We start from the raw sequence: 19901 nt of genomic DNA on the forward strand, positions 1-19901 counted from the left end.
TGCGGAGCTCCATTTGGCAACGTGTGCTTTGTGAATAACGATGACGTCACATCGACGTATTCGGCACGTTGCAGACGAGACGAGGTTAGATGTGCGAGACGGCTAACGTGTTAGAATATTGTGGTGTAGATCACATAATATTGTATGTTGTTACAAAATCAACTCTATCCGCATTGCAATAAAATGTGGCCATGTTAATAATAATACAATTTTCTATCTGAGCAAATCCACACTCGGGAAGAGTACATAAATTAGTGTATTAGGAATGTGGTGGTAAGTGGATTTAGTAATACAATAAAATTCTGACAACACATTATTTTGTATTGTATTTATTAAAATAAATTAACACATATTTTATTTCATTAATATTTCTACGCTTTCTTCGTTTGTATAAAAAAATATCTACGCTTAAAATAGTTTCATTTAATTAATTATTTCTTTAGACAACATTAACAGTTCCTCTCACGGTAATAATAACATAGGTATATTATCTTATTAACTCATTAAAAACTCTCAAAAATTAATAAAATATACATCTTTCTTTGCTAATAAAGTGAATATAACATACTATACATAATACACAAACAATATAAACAGACAGACATTAAAATAATTTATTTATTAAAACTCTTTCCACGCTAACAAGTCCAGTGTTGGAATGGCTTGCGAGATGCACGGGATGGGCTCGTTACTATAAAATACAGACAGTACAAATTAGTAATTTCAAGATTCCAAGGTTACGTGAACTATTTCTGAAGTCAATCCAAAGTTTCTTTTCTTGATTTTCAATTAGAAATTAAATATTCAAACACTTCCAACAAAAACTTCAGTAATGAGCTTATCATAAATTGGCCCATATTTTCATTTTCTCTGTTGAATGAAGATTCAGATTCAGGTGTGATGACTCATTTTCTTTTGTCAATGACATACAAAATATATACCTACATAATATATTTTTCATTTCATATTACAGACCTACAACTTATCTGAAGAATGGGATAGCGGAGCCACTGTCGAAAACTACCCAATCAAGACTCGTAACTGGACAAAATCTGACATTCGAATGAAATTTTCAAAATGCCGTCCTATAGTAGTTTGTATTTCCATTTTTGGTCATTCTACAGATAATTTTGTAGGTCTGTACATGGTTTTTAAATTGATGACTTTTCGCAGCGAACAAGACGTGCAAATCTTGTATTATTTTTAACCAATGTATTAAATCTATAAAAATTCTTACCCAGATAAGTCTGGTCTGACAAAGGCATTGGGGGACTGGAAGTGCAATTCAATATGATCGCTATTATCACAGATTAAACGGGACATGGAGCTTTTCTGGATTTCAGCAAGTTGTGCTGAAAAAAAATAACAAAGACATATAACAAACCATGGCAACCACAAACAAACTACAGTTGCACATAATATTATTAGATGGGGACTAGTTGCCTCAGGCTTTTCGATTTTAGGGGGTCACAATTTTTTTTTATTCAACGAATAATTCATAAGATTTAAGAATGTAACATTCCAGTTATTGAAATACATAATTTTGTAACACTTCTGAGAAAATATATAACCAATAGAAAACATCATATTTTGAAAAAAATACAACACCCAAAATCGAAACTGCATCTCTCGGGTTTCGCGCCCATGCACATATACCACTATGCCATAGGTATCATACTTAATTGCGACTAATTTTAACTTATAATTTTTTTTATAAAAATCATTTTTTTTTATTTATTATAAATTACATCAAAACTATGAATTATTCAAAAATTTCATTACTATCTTTGAGCGAACTTATCAAACCACGTTTTAATGATAAAAATACCCATTAATTTTGATGTACTAATAAAAATTTTGTGTTCAGTAAATGTACGTTTTAAAATGGTATTTTATTATTAAATTACATGCGTCGTATTCTGTCTGCAGAAAACGCTAGTGGAAGTACCATAATGCTGCACTTCATCTAAGAGCGTATTTCAGTGAAACGACAAATAATTTTCAACAGTAGATGCGACGAAATTTTTCACTAGTCGCCAATCGGTGACCGACAGTCGAGGTGTCTGCACGTCGATTTGTTTTGTCATGGCGTCGGATGAAAATATTCTTAAATCGTGTAAAGATGACTAAACAACTTTGCGTATGTACTTAAAAAAGAAAACATGTCAATGAATATTCTATTATTATTAGTAATATAACAATAAACATAATATTAAATGGACGCATGTTGGATTTTTATGACAAATTATATTTCGTTCGGCACGCGTCATTTGCACAATCCGCGCATCGCCTAGCCACGACTTTTTAGACCATGCCTCAACCGAAGTATAGCCTTAAATAAACGATAGATTTTTTTTATTGATCGTTTGGAGAATAGAGTGCATGATAATACCTGATGTAAAATATCCTGGATTAGTCTCCGGCCCGTGGTCATAAAAGTATCTATCTCCCTTTTTCAACCTGGAGAACTGATCTCCAATGATCTCCTTGAAGGTGAAACCAACGAGGGCGTCCATCTCCGGCGACTCCATGAGACCACCGATCCACAAGTCGATATCTTGAGGTGTCGCGTAGACATTGGCGAGATGGTCAGACACCTGGTGACATAAAGTGCAAGGATAAGCTGTTGAATAAAAAATGCTCTCTTACTACCTATCTACAATTATATTGGAAACAGATATGTAAACATTTACACTATGAAACACATATGTCGGGTTTTTTTAGAAACCCAATCCCTAATGGAACTGTTAAAAAATTCTCGGTGTCCACCCGAATTCCAGAGTGGTGTAGGTCATGGCTGGGGAGGGCTGACAGGGCTCTAGCCTGGGGGCCCGGGCTGTGGGAGGCCAGCGCGTCGGGTTGACCAGATAAGTGAGATAAACAGATATCATAAATTAGCTTTAACAGTAAAAAAATTCGCCTGCGGCGCTATTACACTTCATGGCCATGAACATTTTCAATTATATATTTGTGCAATATATTTTTCGATTATTATGTGTCGATACTCGACAGCTCCATTATTAAACCAGATGTATTAAAAATCACCAATAATTCATTGTATAAGTACCCTTAATTTGAACTAAAACACAATTTGAAAAACGTTAATGTAGTGTTTCACACTGCCTTTAATCTTAGCAGTAGGTAGGGGGCCCGCCAAATATCCTGGCATGAGGGCCCGTTTCAGGATGTGAGGACCATGGTGTAGGTACACCGAGTGCAATAGACAAAAAACCGATAAACGAGAAATTAGGCTGTGCGAAATAAAAAGAGCCTATGGGACTAATTTACATTCTCCTCCTTGGGCTCCCCCAAATATTAAATCCTGAGTGCGCCACTAATTTAAGATTTTTCATGTGAGGTTAATTATCTTTTAAAATTTCAAATTTATATTACGTATGTAGGTATATATTCAAATGGTGAATTATTAGCTCTGAAAAATATGATATTTCAGGTACAAACCTGTGCTAAACTAATTTTCGGCAAAATCAGAATAAAACACACCGGCCCTGAGTTGCAGATATTAGATCGCATTCATCATAGTAAAGTTGTAATATTTTGAAGCGCTGTCACCGTAATTCACTGAATTTAACATCACTCTATTGATCAGGCCCGCAGAGGTGTAAGACGATTCGGCGCCGGGACACCTGGGCGCCGCCACGCAATGGAATGAATTTCAAAAATAAATAGACGTTCGTGAATTATAGGTACATTTAAAATATAATTATATATTATTATTTAATACTTGGTGAGAATTTAAATATGAACACGTAAATAATGATTTAATTGTGCAAGTTCCAACGAGAAGAGAGTTCTTTTATTTGTATATAAAGCCTCAGGAATAATAATATTATTCTCAATCTCAATAAAAACATTATGTTAAGAGCAAAATGAATTAAAATCACCAAGTATGTAGTAGATATAAACTGATTAAAATTCCTCGTCTACTTTCTGTATAAAATCGTAATGAACGTCTATTTATTTCATTCGACAGTGCTGCGTGCAATTTTCCTGGCGCCAAGTTGTCCTATTCTTCACCCGCAGTGGGGTAGTGGCAAGATACCCGCTTTCAAAGCCGTGTGTGGCATGTTAGCATCACATGGCTGATTTAAATTCACACATTATTTTTTTTCTCGTATTGGTATGCAAGTATTTGTATTCAATGCGTTTAAAAAAGTAACCATTGTTTGTAAAATTTAACGTTGCCTCGTTACTAAACGATTATTTAACGTTGACTTTAACTTACTAAAAAAACTTAAATTCAAAATATACCTAATAAACATACTACATCGCAACTGCATAAAATTATGTGTCTGTAGTTGTAACTAATATTTGTATGAAAATCACTAACGACGTTATTTTTAGAAATTTGTATAAAATAATATTGTTATCATTATTCTGTTCATTCTGAAATTGTTCCCTTAATACGAACACTGTAGTCAAATAATAACAATATAATACTAATCATTGTTTAATTGTCATGCAACCACCACTACTTTGTGAAGCTCCATATCGTCGGTGTTATGTAAAAAGGGCGAATTAACCAAAATGCTACTTTACAGGAGGAGGATTTTTAACTTTTGATATTTATTTGTTTTTTACCTGTAGATGATTATAAATATCTAACAAGTTTATAATAAAGCTTAAAAAGAATACTGTCATTATAATAGGTATTATTATACAATATTTTAAAATGCCTAATATGTCACGTTTGCTTTTTATTTCGTAATTTTAATTAATTTAATTTTAGTCGATTATCGTTTTTAAGTACTTTTCTGTGGAGATAAAAATTTGCCGTTTTTACACAACAAAGCTAGTGGGGTACATGTTGTATTTTCATTAAAATCTCGATTTCGCCAAAATGGTTGATTCGCCCTTTTTACAAAACACCAACGATATGCTCTGTTTTGTGCTGAAAATGGTAAGCAATCTCTAAAACTCATGATTGTTTTAAATACCTTTGGTCCAAACTCTTGGAAGTTTTCAATCTTGCCCAGCCCCACGAGATCTCTGTAGTCGTTGTAGCAACGGAGACCATGGTCGCGACCTCGTTGGATGTTTAGGGATGCCAAATCAATGCCGAAAGGATTACCAGCTCTGAACAGGTGTTTTGTCAACTATAAACGTATCAATATATTAATATTCAAAGTGCACTTAATTTTTCTACATACGTAATATTATAACGCCGTGGGTCCTAATTGTGTTCGCCGTGGGTTCGAATCCTGGGTCTGGCAAGTACACATTGTTTTTCAATTTGTGTGTGAGTCAGGGTATGGACCTAATAGTTTGAGCACGTGGCTGACATCCATTTCTCGTAAAAAAAACAAAAAATCTGTTAATACAAACCTCTACTCTGTGGAGGCCCATATAATCCTATTAGTAACGGACATGGTCGGAATATTATAATAATTTACTGTTTACACATTATCTATATAATAATATATTATACAAAATTCAAAATATGTTTGTTTGACTTTTTAACTACCTTAAAATTACCTTTTCTGCCAATTATTCCAGTTTTGAATTTTCACGACAGAACAAGATAAAGTTTGCATATTTTGGATTCGATTTTATTTTGATGTTCTTTTATTTGAGTTTTTGCTGTCAGAATTATTTTCATTTTTACGTGCCGTTTAAATAAATATAGATATTTTAATATTAAAGAATGTAGGTAATTATAATTGTTTTGTGAAGTAAAATTCGGTGGAGGTTCAAACGATCAACTGAAAATCGAACATGGTGATGTAATGTAATATACAAGAATATCAAGTTGGTTTACCATAGCGCTCAGAGACGGATCTGTCTCCTGCATAGGCTGCGAGGTCAAGCAGTTGAGAACACGATCGAAGAACTCCGTAACCCTCATCCTGGAGGGGTGGAACATCACTTCGGGGATGGCGATTACCTCGTCCAGTTCGGAATCTTTAGGAATCCTGGAACAAAACATTAATAATTTCCATTTTTCAGTTTTGTGAATAGATGTCTCCGCCGAATTTTGGGGGCACATCAGTACGTCCGTGTCACGAACACTTGAGATCGCGACCAGTGCATCTATTCTATACAAAAGACTGCTTTCGGCCCACTGCGGCAGCTATCTAGGGTAAGAAAGTATCGAAGTATTAGCACTTATTGTAACAATGACTTTAGCCATCTAAACAGTCAAAACTGACTGACTCGCTCGGAAATTTAGCATAGCCAAGAGAGCTGCTGTTAAAACATAGAACTTATTGTAACAATTACAACTAACTTATTGTAATTGTTACAATAAGAGACTTTTCAGACGGGACACCGGTGTCGCGCTCGTATATAATAAGGAGGCCTTTGTATTCGAATAAAGGGGCCATTGTATTATGTTTATGAACGCCCCAGAGCTAATGAGTCAACGCGTGTCCGGTACACTTTTCCGTCGGCCACTACATTCTCAAGCCGCCGATACACTTGTTTTTATTACTGCAGCCAGTTTTATGTTTAATTTATAACGCGAAATTATGCGTTGACTCATTAGCTCTGGGGCATTCATAAACATAATACAAAGGCCTCCTATATTATATACGAGCGCGACACCAGTGTCTCGTCTAAAACGGGGCTAAGTGCTAATACTTCGATACTTTCCTACCCTATATAGCTATTGTAGTGGCCGAAACCAGTCTTGTATATAGAATAGAAGCGCTGACGCATCAATACTTGATGATGGATGTCATCACGAAGATGCGCATCACGTGACTTGGAAAACACGCCGCCGGATTCAGAATAATTCTCTCACAAAGTTTACTAGTAATTAATTAATCTTTGATAATCTTTTGATAACCAGCAGCGAGTCAAAAACAGTGATAATTATTTAAATTCATATTATATTGTTTTTAAATCAGTCGTTATTATTGAACTGTCATATTTGACACATCGAGTTCTAATCAAAAACAATGATAATCCAATAATGTGTTCTTTTTTTTTTAAATTTTCTGAATATTAGTGATGGGATAAAATCATAGACAAAAATACTCACTTTAGTTTACCATCGACATTCGAATGTCCGAACCGGAAAGCGGCAACCCCAAACTCGCTCGTCAAACTCGGATTTACGTGTTCGTCGTAACTCATCGAGTACTCACCGTGTTTGTGAGTCATCAAATCGAACTCGTGCATTGCATTATTACCTGGAAATATTAAATATAGTTAGAAGAAATCAGGCATGTAGAAACACAGTCACAAAATGATTAAAACGAACCCCTAACCACCTGCCACGTCTACATGCCCATTGTACTGGTGTACACTGTGGTATATAAAACTAAAATCGGTAACAAACTAAAGCATGTACTTATGTGTTATTTACTTCTCAGATAAAATACGTGGTTCGCTGGATGAGGTCACTTGAATCAAAACACTAACGTTAAAAATTGTCACTATAAATTGCCGAGACTATCCCGGAGTAAAAATTCTCATGTATCCTGAATTCGAGACGAGAATTCGGGACATTAGTCCCGTAATTTCAGAAGATTATTTTTATTGAAAGTAATTTTAATATGCACAATAACTTTACTATTAAACTATGTAAATAAATAAGTACTAAATATTTTGTTTCATTATTGATTTAATTTAATAAAACGCAAAATTTATTTAGTACTTATTCCACTTTTAACAAATAAATCTGGACCGGTTTCGTCCCCCTCAGAGGGACATTCTCAACTGAATATATTTATCAAAATAAATTCAAAAGATGGCACAAATAATCTACCAATACATTGAATTATCTGTCCGGAAATCATTTATGTTTAAATAATCTCTCTTATTAAAAATTTTTAAATACTACATTTGAATGAGAAATCTAAAAAAATTAATAAACAGGAAATCCTAGAGATTAGTAGGTATAATTGTATGCCTAATTCTAATTTGTTAAATGATCAATTAAATTTTGTGTCATCTCCGTTGTTATATTATATCATATAGTATAATGTTTGGGATTGTCTTATTGATTTAACATAACTTTATAGATTGTACATTATTTATTATTTTATTTTTTATTTAATTTTGACTCGTGTTTTGGTTATATTCGTATTTATCATCAAGTGGTAATATTGTTTATTTTTTTATTGTAAATTTTATAAATTAATTATTAATCAAATGTATTATTTTATAGCTATGTGTTATTCCAATTCTGATTTCATATATTGCAGTCAATCAGTACTAACTGTCGAAAAAAACCTTATTAACAAAACTTTTTGAAAGTTGAGATATTTTCTCGTAGAAGCCAAGAAGCAATGGCCAATCTAACGGAAAGTTTGACCGAGTTGAGAAAATATTTCTTAAAGAGTTTCGATAAAAATAATCACATCAGTTAATTGAACGAACGATCAATTTATATATTATATTTTACCTATAACCAACGGCAACCATTCACTGTAAACAATATGTTGAAGCTCTGCAATGACGATCCTTCTCGACTCGAGGAAGATAAGCTGCTCCGACCAGTGAGGGTTGATCATTGCCAAAATCGCTGCGATTCTGTTGTGCTCTCGATTGAAGATAGTGTGAACTGCCACTAAGGATATCATTTGATTTGCGTGGCCATCGCCTGTTTAAAACAATAAATATTTCGAGGGTAATTAGTAAAAAGATACTATATTCTTCACTATAGATTCAGACAGCGTTCGAAATAGAAAATTTTACGAACCGGAGCGCCGGAACTGAAAATATTTTAACTTATTTACATCAGGTGCTTATATAAAAAATGGTGTGATATTTTTTTTTGTTAAATACCTACCTATCGCAGACAGTCAAATGAAATAATAATCTTCAAACTTAAAGTATGCACGATTACGGCATGCATATGGCGTCAGTGTCGCAAACAAAAAATTCCAACAAATTTAATCTTAAGCTTTAAGAAAAAATTATATAAAGTAGGTAAGTAAGTATATTACGAGTATTTAACTACTTTTTAATCATCCACAAACCGGAACAATATTTAATTTTTCCACGAGAGGATAGATAATCTCGATGATTACACGAGCCGGATCTGCACTCCGGTCCATTTGAAGCCCTGGATTCAGAGGTAGGTAATATTGTGGTGGGAGTTCATGATAATTTATACAACAAGTTTATCAATTGGTATTCATCACATTATACAAAGAATGCTTTACGGTGCATTCTTCGTTCACGTGGTAAGTATTATCAAGTATGAGTACCGAAATTTACTTTTGAGTTTATGTAATAATTATTGTCAATACTTACTGTATGGTGGCGGTAGAAAAGGAACTATTTAATGTGGGAAAGGGATAGTGAATAAATACCAATTATTATTATAAACTCGTTTTATAAAAAAATAAAACAAATCCTATATTATTGAATAACGGATCAAAGACCATATTATGCAAATGCAAAAGCTGCGTTGAATCGGCCACGTATATAATATTCTGTGTAATGCTATAGAAGCTTCCAGCAAGCCAATTTGAAAACGGCAGTGATGAAATTGTCTGGAATGGCTAAAATTTATGAAAAGGGTAAACAACTACCCATGATGTTGAGCCAAAAATGATGGTTTGCGATTTTACGTGATTTTAAATACGCGTAACACTAATTCAAGGTGTTTTTTTTTTAATCTCAGTGCGGTTCTGGAAAATAATTATCATAGCCAAAAAAAACTCAAGAACGATGATTCAAATGAATCTTCATTGGGAAATTACTTAAGATAATTTAACCATTCGATTTACTAGCGTATTAAAGCGTTTCTTTATATATTTAGGATCTATCTTAATCAGCGTTGCCATCTTTTTCTATGCTGATTGTTGTAGAAAATCGTAAAATTACCTACCTATAGTATTTCTTAAAAAAAACTTTGGTACAGAAACATTTTTCGTCGTGAATCCTTTTGGCTTAAAATTGTAGTATTTTAAGTTATTCGCGAAGAAATCAAAATTATAGTATTGTACTATAATCATATTATGGTTGGTAACACTGAAAAAAGGCTTTATTCAACATCTTTGATTTATATGCATAATGTCAAAAGAAAAATCAGTAAGGAATATCAAAAGGTACCTGATTTAAAGCACGCTGATCCTTGCTCCATAGTGATGCAGTCGTTCTTATCCTCACTGAGCGGCAACAGATCCCTCCCGAAGTCATTGAACATCTTCAGTCTGCCGCCTGACCATTCTCGCAGAGGACTCAGTGCCGCAGCATCAGATCCGTACACTTGGGACAAATCCAGATAGTGGGTGACTCCGTTCATCTAAAAAAATGCGTTTTTATTATTGCATCTTGAGATTCATATGTGGTTGTTTGAGTCTTGAATCTGCGCGTATAATGCCACGACAATAATAGAGATCTCTATAAGCTCTTTGAAAACCCTGATTTCGTCAGATGTATCATGATACATCGCCTGTGATGAACCAACCACGTTACACATATGGATGAATTTCCGTTTAATAATCCAGAAAGAAAACAGAGTGCGGGAACACCACAGTATCGGTAGATTAATAACCCACAGTAAGATATGAAGGCGCTAGAAGTGATCAACTGGAAATTGAGAGCAGATGACCACGTAAAGTGGAATAATGGCGACCAAGGCCCACCCCGAGATGTAGGTAGTATCAAATAAAAAGAGAATTAATATTGCATACTTACCGAAATAATATTGGCAGAAATACGTGTCAACGAACATCTAAGAACCAAATTGGAAGAATGGAAAAACCATCAGTATGTTTGCCCCGGTATTTATAAGCAATAGAGTGGAGTTTCGCTTACCTGTTTGGCATATCCCAATGAGCAGTCATGATTTGGAGCCAACTGCGTCCTTACAAAATTCATGCAGCGCATATTGAACTTGCCGTAGAACTCGTCTTTGGGGCTGATGTCAATGGGGAAGCAGGCGAAATGACTGAGGTCTGACGGAAGCATTGAGGATCCGTCTTCCGTGCAACATGATATCGCGCTTCCATTGACTAAAAGATAGAGATAACAGTATATTATACAGCAACTGTATATATCCGTTGACAATTTTCCTTGTCTATAATAATTATTGTATGCCCTTTATACACCGATGCGCAATGCATTGAGGGTAGGGATTGCAATACCGGTATTTCAAAACCGGTATCCAGGATTTATCGATACCAAAATACCGGTTTTAAATATAAAAAATACTGGTATATTCGTTATTAAGAATACAGACACATTTACTTTTTGGAAAACAAATATAATGTTTGTAATGTACAACAGTTCTATAATTATTTATCATCAGTAGGTACATAATATTTTCAAACGTCAATAGAACATTATTAAGATACGATAGTTTTCCTATATAATATCTCATATCGATATTTTAAAGAAAATTTAATAGCAGTATTTATTTAGATAATTCCATTTTTTCTATAATATGTTTAAATAATACCGGTATTCAATAAGAAATACCAGTATTGATATTTTCATTCGGTATTTCCATCTCTAATTGGGGGTTACATGTTAGATTCCCGGTGAGATCACAACACATTATTATGATTTTCTCACGACTTATATCTCACTACGAACCATATTAGTTATTGTTTTCCACATGACTTATTGTAGTGCTACAAAGAAAAACAGCAAATTATATCGAGGTTATATTATGATTAAAAGTATACAGAACTATTTGGAGAGTCCATGTATAGAAATGTTGTATCAACTTACTCAAGGTAAGTCCAACACTAGACGACATATCATGAGCGAGGAACTGTCCAAACTGCATTGTCAGGAGGGTGGCGCTGTGATGAGGACGATCTCTGTCTGGAAGCAGATGTGAGGAGGCAGCGCGAGGAGATTTCAGATGAGCACCTCGGTCTGAAGTCGACATTCTTGGAGACCAAATACCTGAACGATTATAAGCGATTTTTATTGCTGTCTAATAATACAAAAATATTAGACTTTCTCAAAAATCTTTCAAGTTATAAATATTTTTGTTAATGATTTTTCATCGGCGATATGTCGGAAAATAGAAACATTAATTTTAAGGTAGACATATTGTAAAATCACGTTCCAATATCAAATTATATTTTATAATATAGACTTATACATTAATTTAATGTATTTTGACGATGTTTTAGTACTAAAAAACTTTCTAAAATCACCATCAAGTGTTGTGATATAAAAAAATAATATAATTCCTTCTCTGAATTGACGGGAAAAACTGAGTTATGTACACTGATGGATTTTTCTGTTTATCCATTTCTTACTAATGAAGACCATTGAGTAAACAATGAAAAGGTAAAAAAATATTTTACTTAGAGATTGTCCAGATACGCCACGAGTGCATATGGACGGCTCAGTGAGGTCACATGGACCGGGAATGCGCGCGAGTTTTTACGCGCGACAAGGCCTTATAAAATTAAAACATTATCGTCTGCGGTTAATTGTACGCGCGGTCAATTTTACTTGTTTATATCTAAATATCTGATTTTTACTACGCCTTCAACACTATTCTACTTCAGGCCTATAGCGTCATGGGTCCTAGGTTCGAATCCTGGGTCTGGCAAGTTCACATATTGTTTTTCAATTTGTGTAATGCCGGCGCTCCATTGGCACGCAAGTCAGACGATTTACAGTCTTCGGTCTTTTTTTTCGCGTGGAGCACCCCGGCTTTCAAACATGTTTGATATTTTACCCTCCGAGTTGCCAGACTTCATCCGTCGATCACTATGCAAATTCGATTTGACATTAATAAGCGATCATTCGGACCGAAAGAAATCTGTAATTGTTTAAACATGTTCATTGATTAATTTGAAATTGACATTAGAAAATGAGAGATTTATCAATATTTTTTTTATTTATATTTATGAAATTCATTAAAGAAAACGTAAAACTTGTGTTGTTTTCACTGCTATATTATTTTATGCAAATCTACATATAAATACCACACAGTTATAGGATTATCGGTTGATCAGTAGCAAAGGATAGACAAATCGGACGATTTATTTTCCTCGGACTTTTGGCACGCCAATGTAGCGCTGGCATATGAGTCAGAGTATGGGCAAATAGGTTGAGCAAGTGGCTGACATCCATTTCTCGTAAAAACTAAATCTGTTACTCGACACTGTGGAGGCCCATAATATGATCTTATTAGATTGGGCATGGTTAAAGAAGACATACTTGACAATATTATTATTGGTTCATACCATCATCGTAATTTGGAGGTAGTAGTCTCTCAGTGGCAGTCATGGCAGCACCCCAGGACGGATTCATGACATTATTGCAAGTGCCATCGATGCTTCTGTACTTGATATGGAGATGCTCGCACTTCGGTGGAGGCGGGCATGGGGAATCTATGGAATAGAGAGTCAAATTTATACTTATGAAATATAAATAATCACAAGATAAAAAGAACTTTTTATATACCAAGTTTTTAAATTTTCTGTTTAATCACATAAACTTGACAATTCTATGTATTACTTGATAGAAATACTGAATAAATATTATAGAATACAGAAATGTCATTTTGACATTTCGTAGTATTGATTTCCATAGTAACGCACGTATATATTAATAATTTAGTTGCTAGGACCCTCTTAGCAACCAATAATAGTGAGTAGTAAATATTACTGTTAACGATTTTTTTCCGAAACATACAAAACAGAATTAACTGAAAATCAATTCAACTCTGTTTAAAGATGGCTAAAAATATTTTTAAAAAAAATGCATTCCCGTCGTGTTCTGATATATTCTAAAAGTTTAAATGTCTAGCTAGTCTGGAAGTTAGTTAAAAATCTTGGACAAACAAGAAAAAATCTGTACGGGACAAACAAGAATACGAGCTAATAAAAACATGGTAAAATAGATATCTGGTATAGGCATATGATATTTCCATCAAAACTAATCAAAGTATTCGTATCAGTGGCTAAGGGTGGCGGTGGGGTGTGGAGAACTGACATAAATAGTGCGCATACATCTTTGTTAGACATACGTACATACATATTTGTTTTCATTAAACTAAGAAAACAAATTTGCAGATGGTGTTGGTTAGTTTTTTAAATTTAATTAAACCCTGCCTAAGCCAACCCGTAATAGATAAAAGATATATAGTACTCGTATTATTTTATCTAGAAAATAGTGACTTTTGAAGTTATGCCATTAAATCATAATGTATGTATCTTATAGATAGAAGAATATTTTTGATCTATTGTGGTTTGGCGTAGGCAGGATTTAATTGCATATGGTGAGAGTTGATTGAAACTTTGTATAAATAGGTAGTCAAGCGATATCACACAAATATTGCAATATTGGTCTTAAGTCGTAAAAATCTAATGCATGTATTGATGTATTATCATTATTATTCAAATGTGGTAATCTTCCCCATTTTTTGAATAATAAGATGCCTGATTCTTGTCAAATTTGGTATCACAGAGATCACAGAAATGTCAACATAAATTTTACTAATGGTTTTATAAATGCGTTTAAAAATTCATACGTCTAAAAAATCTTAACACCACTGCACGTGTATGTACTTAAATATGACTATATTCTAAAACATTAAATCGAGAGGTTTAAAAGAATACTATTTTATGTAATAAATATACTTTATACAGTCATCAAATGTTTAAAATAAATATAAAAGATAATAAGGCTTCAAAATTATATACATAGATTATCTACAACGTTTAAGGAATGTTCAGGCTAATGCTTTTAAAATACCATAAAATCTCCATTTTGACCTTCGTTGGGCATGTGGGCCGTTAACTCAACGAAGAGCCGCATTTGTCCACGTCTGGTATATTAGATTGTTTTAAATTTTTATAGACAAATTGTAAGAATGATTTCTGACTATTTTAAACAAGGTGTTCAATTTTCTTACTTCGGTATTAATTCTTATTGTGATATTTTCTTATGACAACATCAGGATCAAATAAAAATAATTCGATATTTGAATTTGTAAATTACCTTCCATTATAATATTTCCTAGTCCTAATGATACGTCTTCATCCGAAATGCTCTGTCTTTCCTTCAACGCTTGCATGGCAAATAAATTTTTCAGGGCATTCAAACCAACTGAAGAACTGAGAGCCTGATTCGCACTTCTCATAGACTGAAATGTTTACAAAAAATAAATATTAATAAATAGTCATAATAAGTCATCCACCAAAAGATATGCACATTGAAAGACTGACAAGAATAATATGTTTTAAAATTACGGATTGCATACCTGGAAGTGTCCAAACGTGGGCGTTCCTCTCGAAATAAGTGTGGAAAATTTGGGGTTGTCCAAGATTTCGTGTTCTTTCTCAATAAGCCTGGCCAGTCGCAATTTTGATTTGGCTTTTGCTTCTTTCAAAGACTGCACATCGAAGGAAAATGATGCTCGAGCCTTCAAATCGTCGTGGGCTGGAAAAATTATATATTTTCTTAAGCATTCAAGACAAGAAAATAATAATCTATTTGGAAGAGTGAAAACAGATTAAGGCGATACTTCAGTGAAACGGCAAATAATTTTCAACTATAGGCGCGACGAAATTTTGGACTATGACATGCCAGGCACTATGACATGGCATGACAGGCAGACCATGCCTCAACTGTGGTATAGCCTTAACAATACAATCAAAATGCCACATAATTATGAAATTGTTGATTTTGAATAAAAAGAATTCCCAGGGCACACACTCACGTTTAACTAAAGACACTTAAAAAAATACACAGATGTCTCAATATTATCTTAGGAGTTATATTTCTCATTGTGTGATGTGTGTCTGCAGCCTTAGGAGTATTATATATATATTAAAAAATAGTGTAAATCGACTCAATACTTTTCTTCGATTACAAAAAACAGTGCTCTGGTGGTTTTTTGCAATTATCTCATAACTCGAATTTTGGAATATGTGAGTTATGACTCTAGGCAACTATTATGAACTTTTACCAAATCTTCACATTATATTACAGATAGTAGCAGCAATTCACGTCTGCCACGATTATGTAAGCACTGGAACATTCCTGAACTCAATTTATATCAGCATCATGCTCTTCGTGACTCTGATAACAGCCAGTATCCTGGTGAACATAGTCGGGAAGAAAGCGATCCTGATAGCCATACCCATGGTGTCAGGAGTATCAGCTGTCATACTACATTGGATAACCCAGAAAACAGCTTCGCTGGTTTTGTTTGCACTTATCCAAGTGTGTGGTGGAAGTATAGGCATTATGAATGCTGTCATTGTGGAAATGTATCCAACACATTTGAGGTAAATATCAATGATTATTATTCTTACTAATATATTCCATTACGAATAAAAGAGATAACTCTAAAAGTATATGCGACAAATGCGCTGGTTAGACGGCAGCGACTTGCCTGCGTGGTATCACTTTTCGGTTTGCGCGAGCTTTAGTTTTCCCGTCCATACACACGGGCTTCCCGATACAAACCGGTTTGCGCAGGTAAGCTTGTCGTAAAGCATGAACGTCTAGCCGGCGCTAAAGAGAGACATAGTATAACTCAATCGTGAGAAAGAGATATCAAAATAGGGGGTGAGATCAATATAATATTATAACTTGTTGTAAGAATGTATAGAAATATTCGTATATTTATATTTTTTTCCAACAATGTCCTATCCTAATAAGATCATATGGGGTCCCGCATAGTGGAGGTGTATTAAGAGATTTTGTTTTTACGAGAAATGGATGTCAGCCATTTGCTCAACATATTAGATCCATACTCTGACTCAAACACAAATTGAAAACAACATGTGTACTTGTCAGATCCAGGATTCGAACCTGGGACCCACGGTGCTACAGGCCGACGCTTAAGCCGCGCGTTATAATTAAGCTTTGATATCTTGTTGATCATTTTATAGATTAACCAAATAATGATGATGAAACCTTATTAGACTTATTTATGTCGCCAAAATAGGCATTTCTCTTTTACACTTACTGTGATATTGTCACTCTCGTATGGTAACCAAATGTGATAAGACCGGAACGGACGGGACTTATTTGCATCGTAGAGTAAAGGTTAAAAAATAATTTGACAACAATTCCGTTTAGTACAGCTAACGTCCAGCATGCACCATGTAAATTCTAAAAAAACTTAAATCCGCAAGGGGAATCAACATGTCCTCCAAATTTCGGTGCCGTATGTATGACAATCTTGTGTGAAATTTTACACATTTGAGAAGGCCAAACAAATATATAAATATTTACATAAACCTCCCCTAATTGAAGTAGAATAAGGGCTATAAAAACTATTCGTCCATCCTTTGTATTATAGCACAAAGTTTAGCCTGTTTGGTCCCATCACTTTATTAATCTTCTTCTTCTAATTTCAGAGCGATGGCTGTGTGTTTATCAATGATGTTCGGACGAGCAGGTTCGATTTTAGGCGCCAATTTAGTTGGATATCTCATGAGCATTTATTGTCCGAGCTCCTTCTTCGTTTTTGGAGGATTATTAATAAGTGAGTTACAACACTTTTTGTACGTTTTAAAACTAATTTTAGGCAATCAAGACGTAGATTTTTAAACCTTTTGTAGCAGTGACGATTTGAGGTCTCAGGCCCTGAGCTCAATACAACTATAACTACTATAACAACGATAGTAATATTGTACAACTGTCATTTACTTGTACTGACCAACATGTCCATGTGGCGGAGAACAGCAGGATGCAAGCCATATCCTCTGGAAACGTCCGAGAATATGCTCCGAGAGGGAAGAGAAGTTCAAGTCGGTCCAACCAGCTGTTGGGTCCATCGGACCGGACCGTCCGATCTAGTCGCCATAAAGGCCAATGTTATAGCATTTTAAAAATTTGCGGAATCTTATTACCGACATGAAGATCTCTTCACATAGTTTTTGTATGTCCATATGGTTTTAGGTTTGTTTTTTTTATATTATATAATAATATACACCATGAAATTCAATTTTTATGTTAATTATCCGTGCTTTTCTTTCCCATTTATTAAATTATGTAAATCATTAAACTCAGTCAAAACTCACTTGATAACGTGGCGACCTTCGTCTTGAATATCTGCTCCTGAGACGTAAAAAAACTGCTGATGCTTTAAATAATTCTTCTTATACGCTCGATCAATGCCGAGTCTGGTACGGGACGGGTTGGTTTGTAAGGGCCTTTGTGAAGTTAAAAATTATTTTTAGTATCTATTATATACGCAAAGAGGAAAGCAGTATTAAATAAAATTATTCAAAATGTTGGCATCTTAAATGTAAACAGACGCCATCTTAATGATATACGGAAATTTATTGTCTTGTCAATAAAAACATACAAATGAAGACACTGCCTATGCATTATCCACGATATTTGATTTTTTTTAAATTAACCATCGAATTATTTGAAGTTTATATTAATAACATTTAATATACATAATATTCAATTGTGCAGTTTTCACATTTTTATCATTGTACGTAATAATATGTCAATCAAAAATATTTTTTATTGTCCTTCGCTAATTATGATTTTCTGAACTATCATTCATTTTTTTTTATTTCAACTTTTTTTTAAATTTCCAATGTTTATTTTTTTCAGTATCCGCCCTTGTATGTGCCTTGATTCCGTCGTCAGTGAAAACAGTATAGAAGAAACTCATTAAGTACTTAAACTAAATTAGAAATTTATATTATAGTTAGGTAGATATATAGAAAAATAATTATAAATATTGTTAACTAGTTAAATAAGTAAATCAAATTATAATTTATATATAAAAATTATAAACTGTGTTTTATTTCCTTTGAAATTCCTATTTTCAGACAAATTACTTAGTAAAGTATCTACGCTTTGTTATACTTGGGTTTGTTGCCTCATACAATACCCTACTTCAAAATCTTGGTCCATGCCAATGGATTTTACATTTATATTTGTTAATATGATCTGTGTTCAAATACTACTAGGCTTGATGTACCTTAAATCCAGAATAGCAACCGTGACAACAATCACAAAGCCATACGTACTAAAAGATATTGCATATGTGCATGTTCTAGGTTAAATAATTGTTCCAATATAATAATATTTTATACAGATAACCTCAATGTACTGAAAAAATAGCCTCAATTTGTTTATAGTATATTTACATTTATTACATAACTGAGTCTTGCGAGACTCAGAAGACCTCCAAAGCAGAATGCAGGAATTCGCTGAAATAAGCAACAAAGTAGGTTTGAAAATAAATTTAACAAAGACGAAAGTCATGTTCAACTGCTTTGCAGGTCAAAAAGAGATCCTCATCAATGGCACTCAGCTCGAACAGGTGAAAAGCTACATCTATCTGGGACAACAAGTGTCTATAGATGGATGTATATTTGATGAAATTGTTCGCAGAGTAAAGCTAGGCTGGAGTGCTTTTAGCCGCCTGAATAATGTCTTCAAAAGTGACCTTCCACTGTGCCTAAAGCGCGAAGTGTTCAACCAGTGTGTGGTTCCCGTGGTCACATATGCGTGTGAAACATGGACCCTAAGTAAAAGAGAGATCCAGAAACTTAGAGTACCACAACGTGGTATGTAGAGGTGCATGCTGGGCATAACGCGAAAAGACAAAAAGAGGACTGAGTGGATAAGGAAGCAGACAAGGGTTTGTGATGTAATAGAGTTTATTAAAAGCCTTAAATGGAGATGGGCTGGAGAAATCAAAAAGTAAACGAATTTTGAATTCTTAGTTATAAAATATTTCATAATCCTCATATTCTTGATTCTCGATAACGGGAATAAATCTATAAATTACAACCTATAAGTCTAGTAAAGTATAAGTCTAGTAAAGTATAAGTCTAGTAAAGTCTATAAGTAAAGTATAAGTATAAGTCTATAAACCTAGTCACCGGCAATATTGCGCTGAAGACAATATGCGCTAGCCGTGACACTGACAAGGCATTGTGTGTGTGGTGGAGACAGAAACACGCGGTGAACAGTAGCAGTATTTTTTATTTACACGTAATTTGACATAAGAATATATAAAACAA

The 19901-nt window shown here is 34.0% G+C and overlaps 2 protein-coding genes across 2 annotated transcripts; one reads left to right on the forward strand and one right to left on the reverse strand.

Annotated features, from left to right (window-relative positions):
* Positions 1-621: 621 nt before the first annotated feature.
* Positions 622-15681, reverse strand: LOC147073338 (chorion peroxidase-like). Its single transcript, XM_085945635.1, has 14 exons — positions 15642-15681; positions 15155-15333; positions 14893-15037; positions 13134-13280; positions 11653-11832; positions 10735-10931; positions 10027-10219; positions 8369-8566; positions 7001-7151; positions 5777-5930; positions 4956-5114; positions 2393-2597; positions 1238-1352; positions 622-691 (listed from the first exon to the last, which is right to left on the reverse strand). The coding sequence occupies exons 1-14, from the start codon at positions 15679-15681 to the stop codon at positions 622-624; spliced, it is 2133 nt and encodes a 710-aa protein (XP_085801761.1).
* Positions 15682-15950: 269 nt separating this feature from the next.
* On the forward strand, positions 15951-18582 carry LOC147073339 (uncharacterized). The gene is made up of 3 exons (XM_085945433.1): positions 15951-16184; positions 17265-17392; positions 18478-18582. Exons 1-3 carry the CDS (start codon positions 15961-15963, stop codon positions 18525-18527), a joined length of 402 nt encoding a protein of 133 aa, XP_085801559.1. The 5' UTR covers positions 15951-15960; the 3' UTR covers positions 18528-18582.
* The last annotated feature ends 1319 nt before the right edge of the window (positions 18583-19901 follow it).

The sequence above is a fragment of the Rhyacophila brunnea genome, unplaced genomic scaffold (assembly GCF_057557595.1).
Source record: "Rhyacophila brunnea isolate RB1 unplaced genomic scaffold, BYU_Rbru_1.0 scaffold_18, whole genome shotgun sequence".
NCBI lineage: Eukaryota > Metazoa > Arthropoda > Insecta > Trichoptera > Rhyacophilidae > Rhyacophila > Rhyacophila brunnea.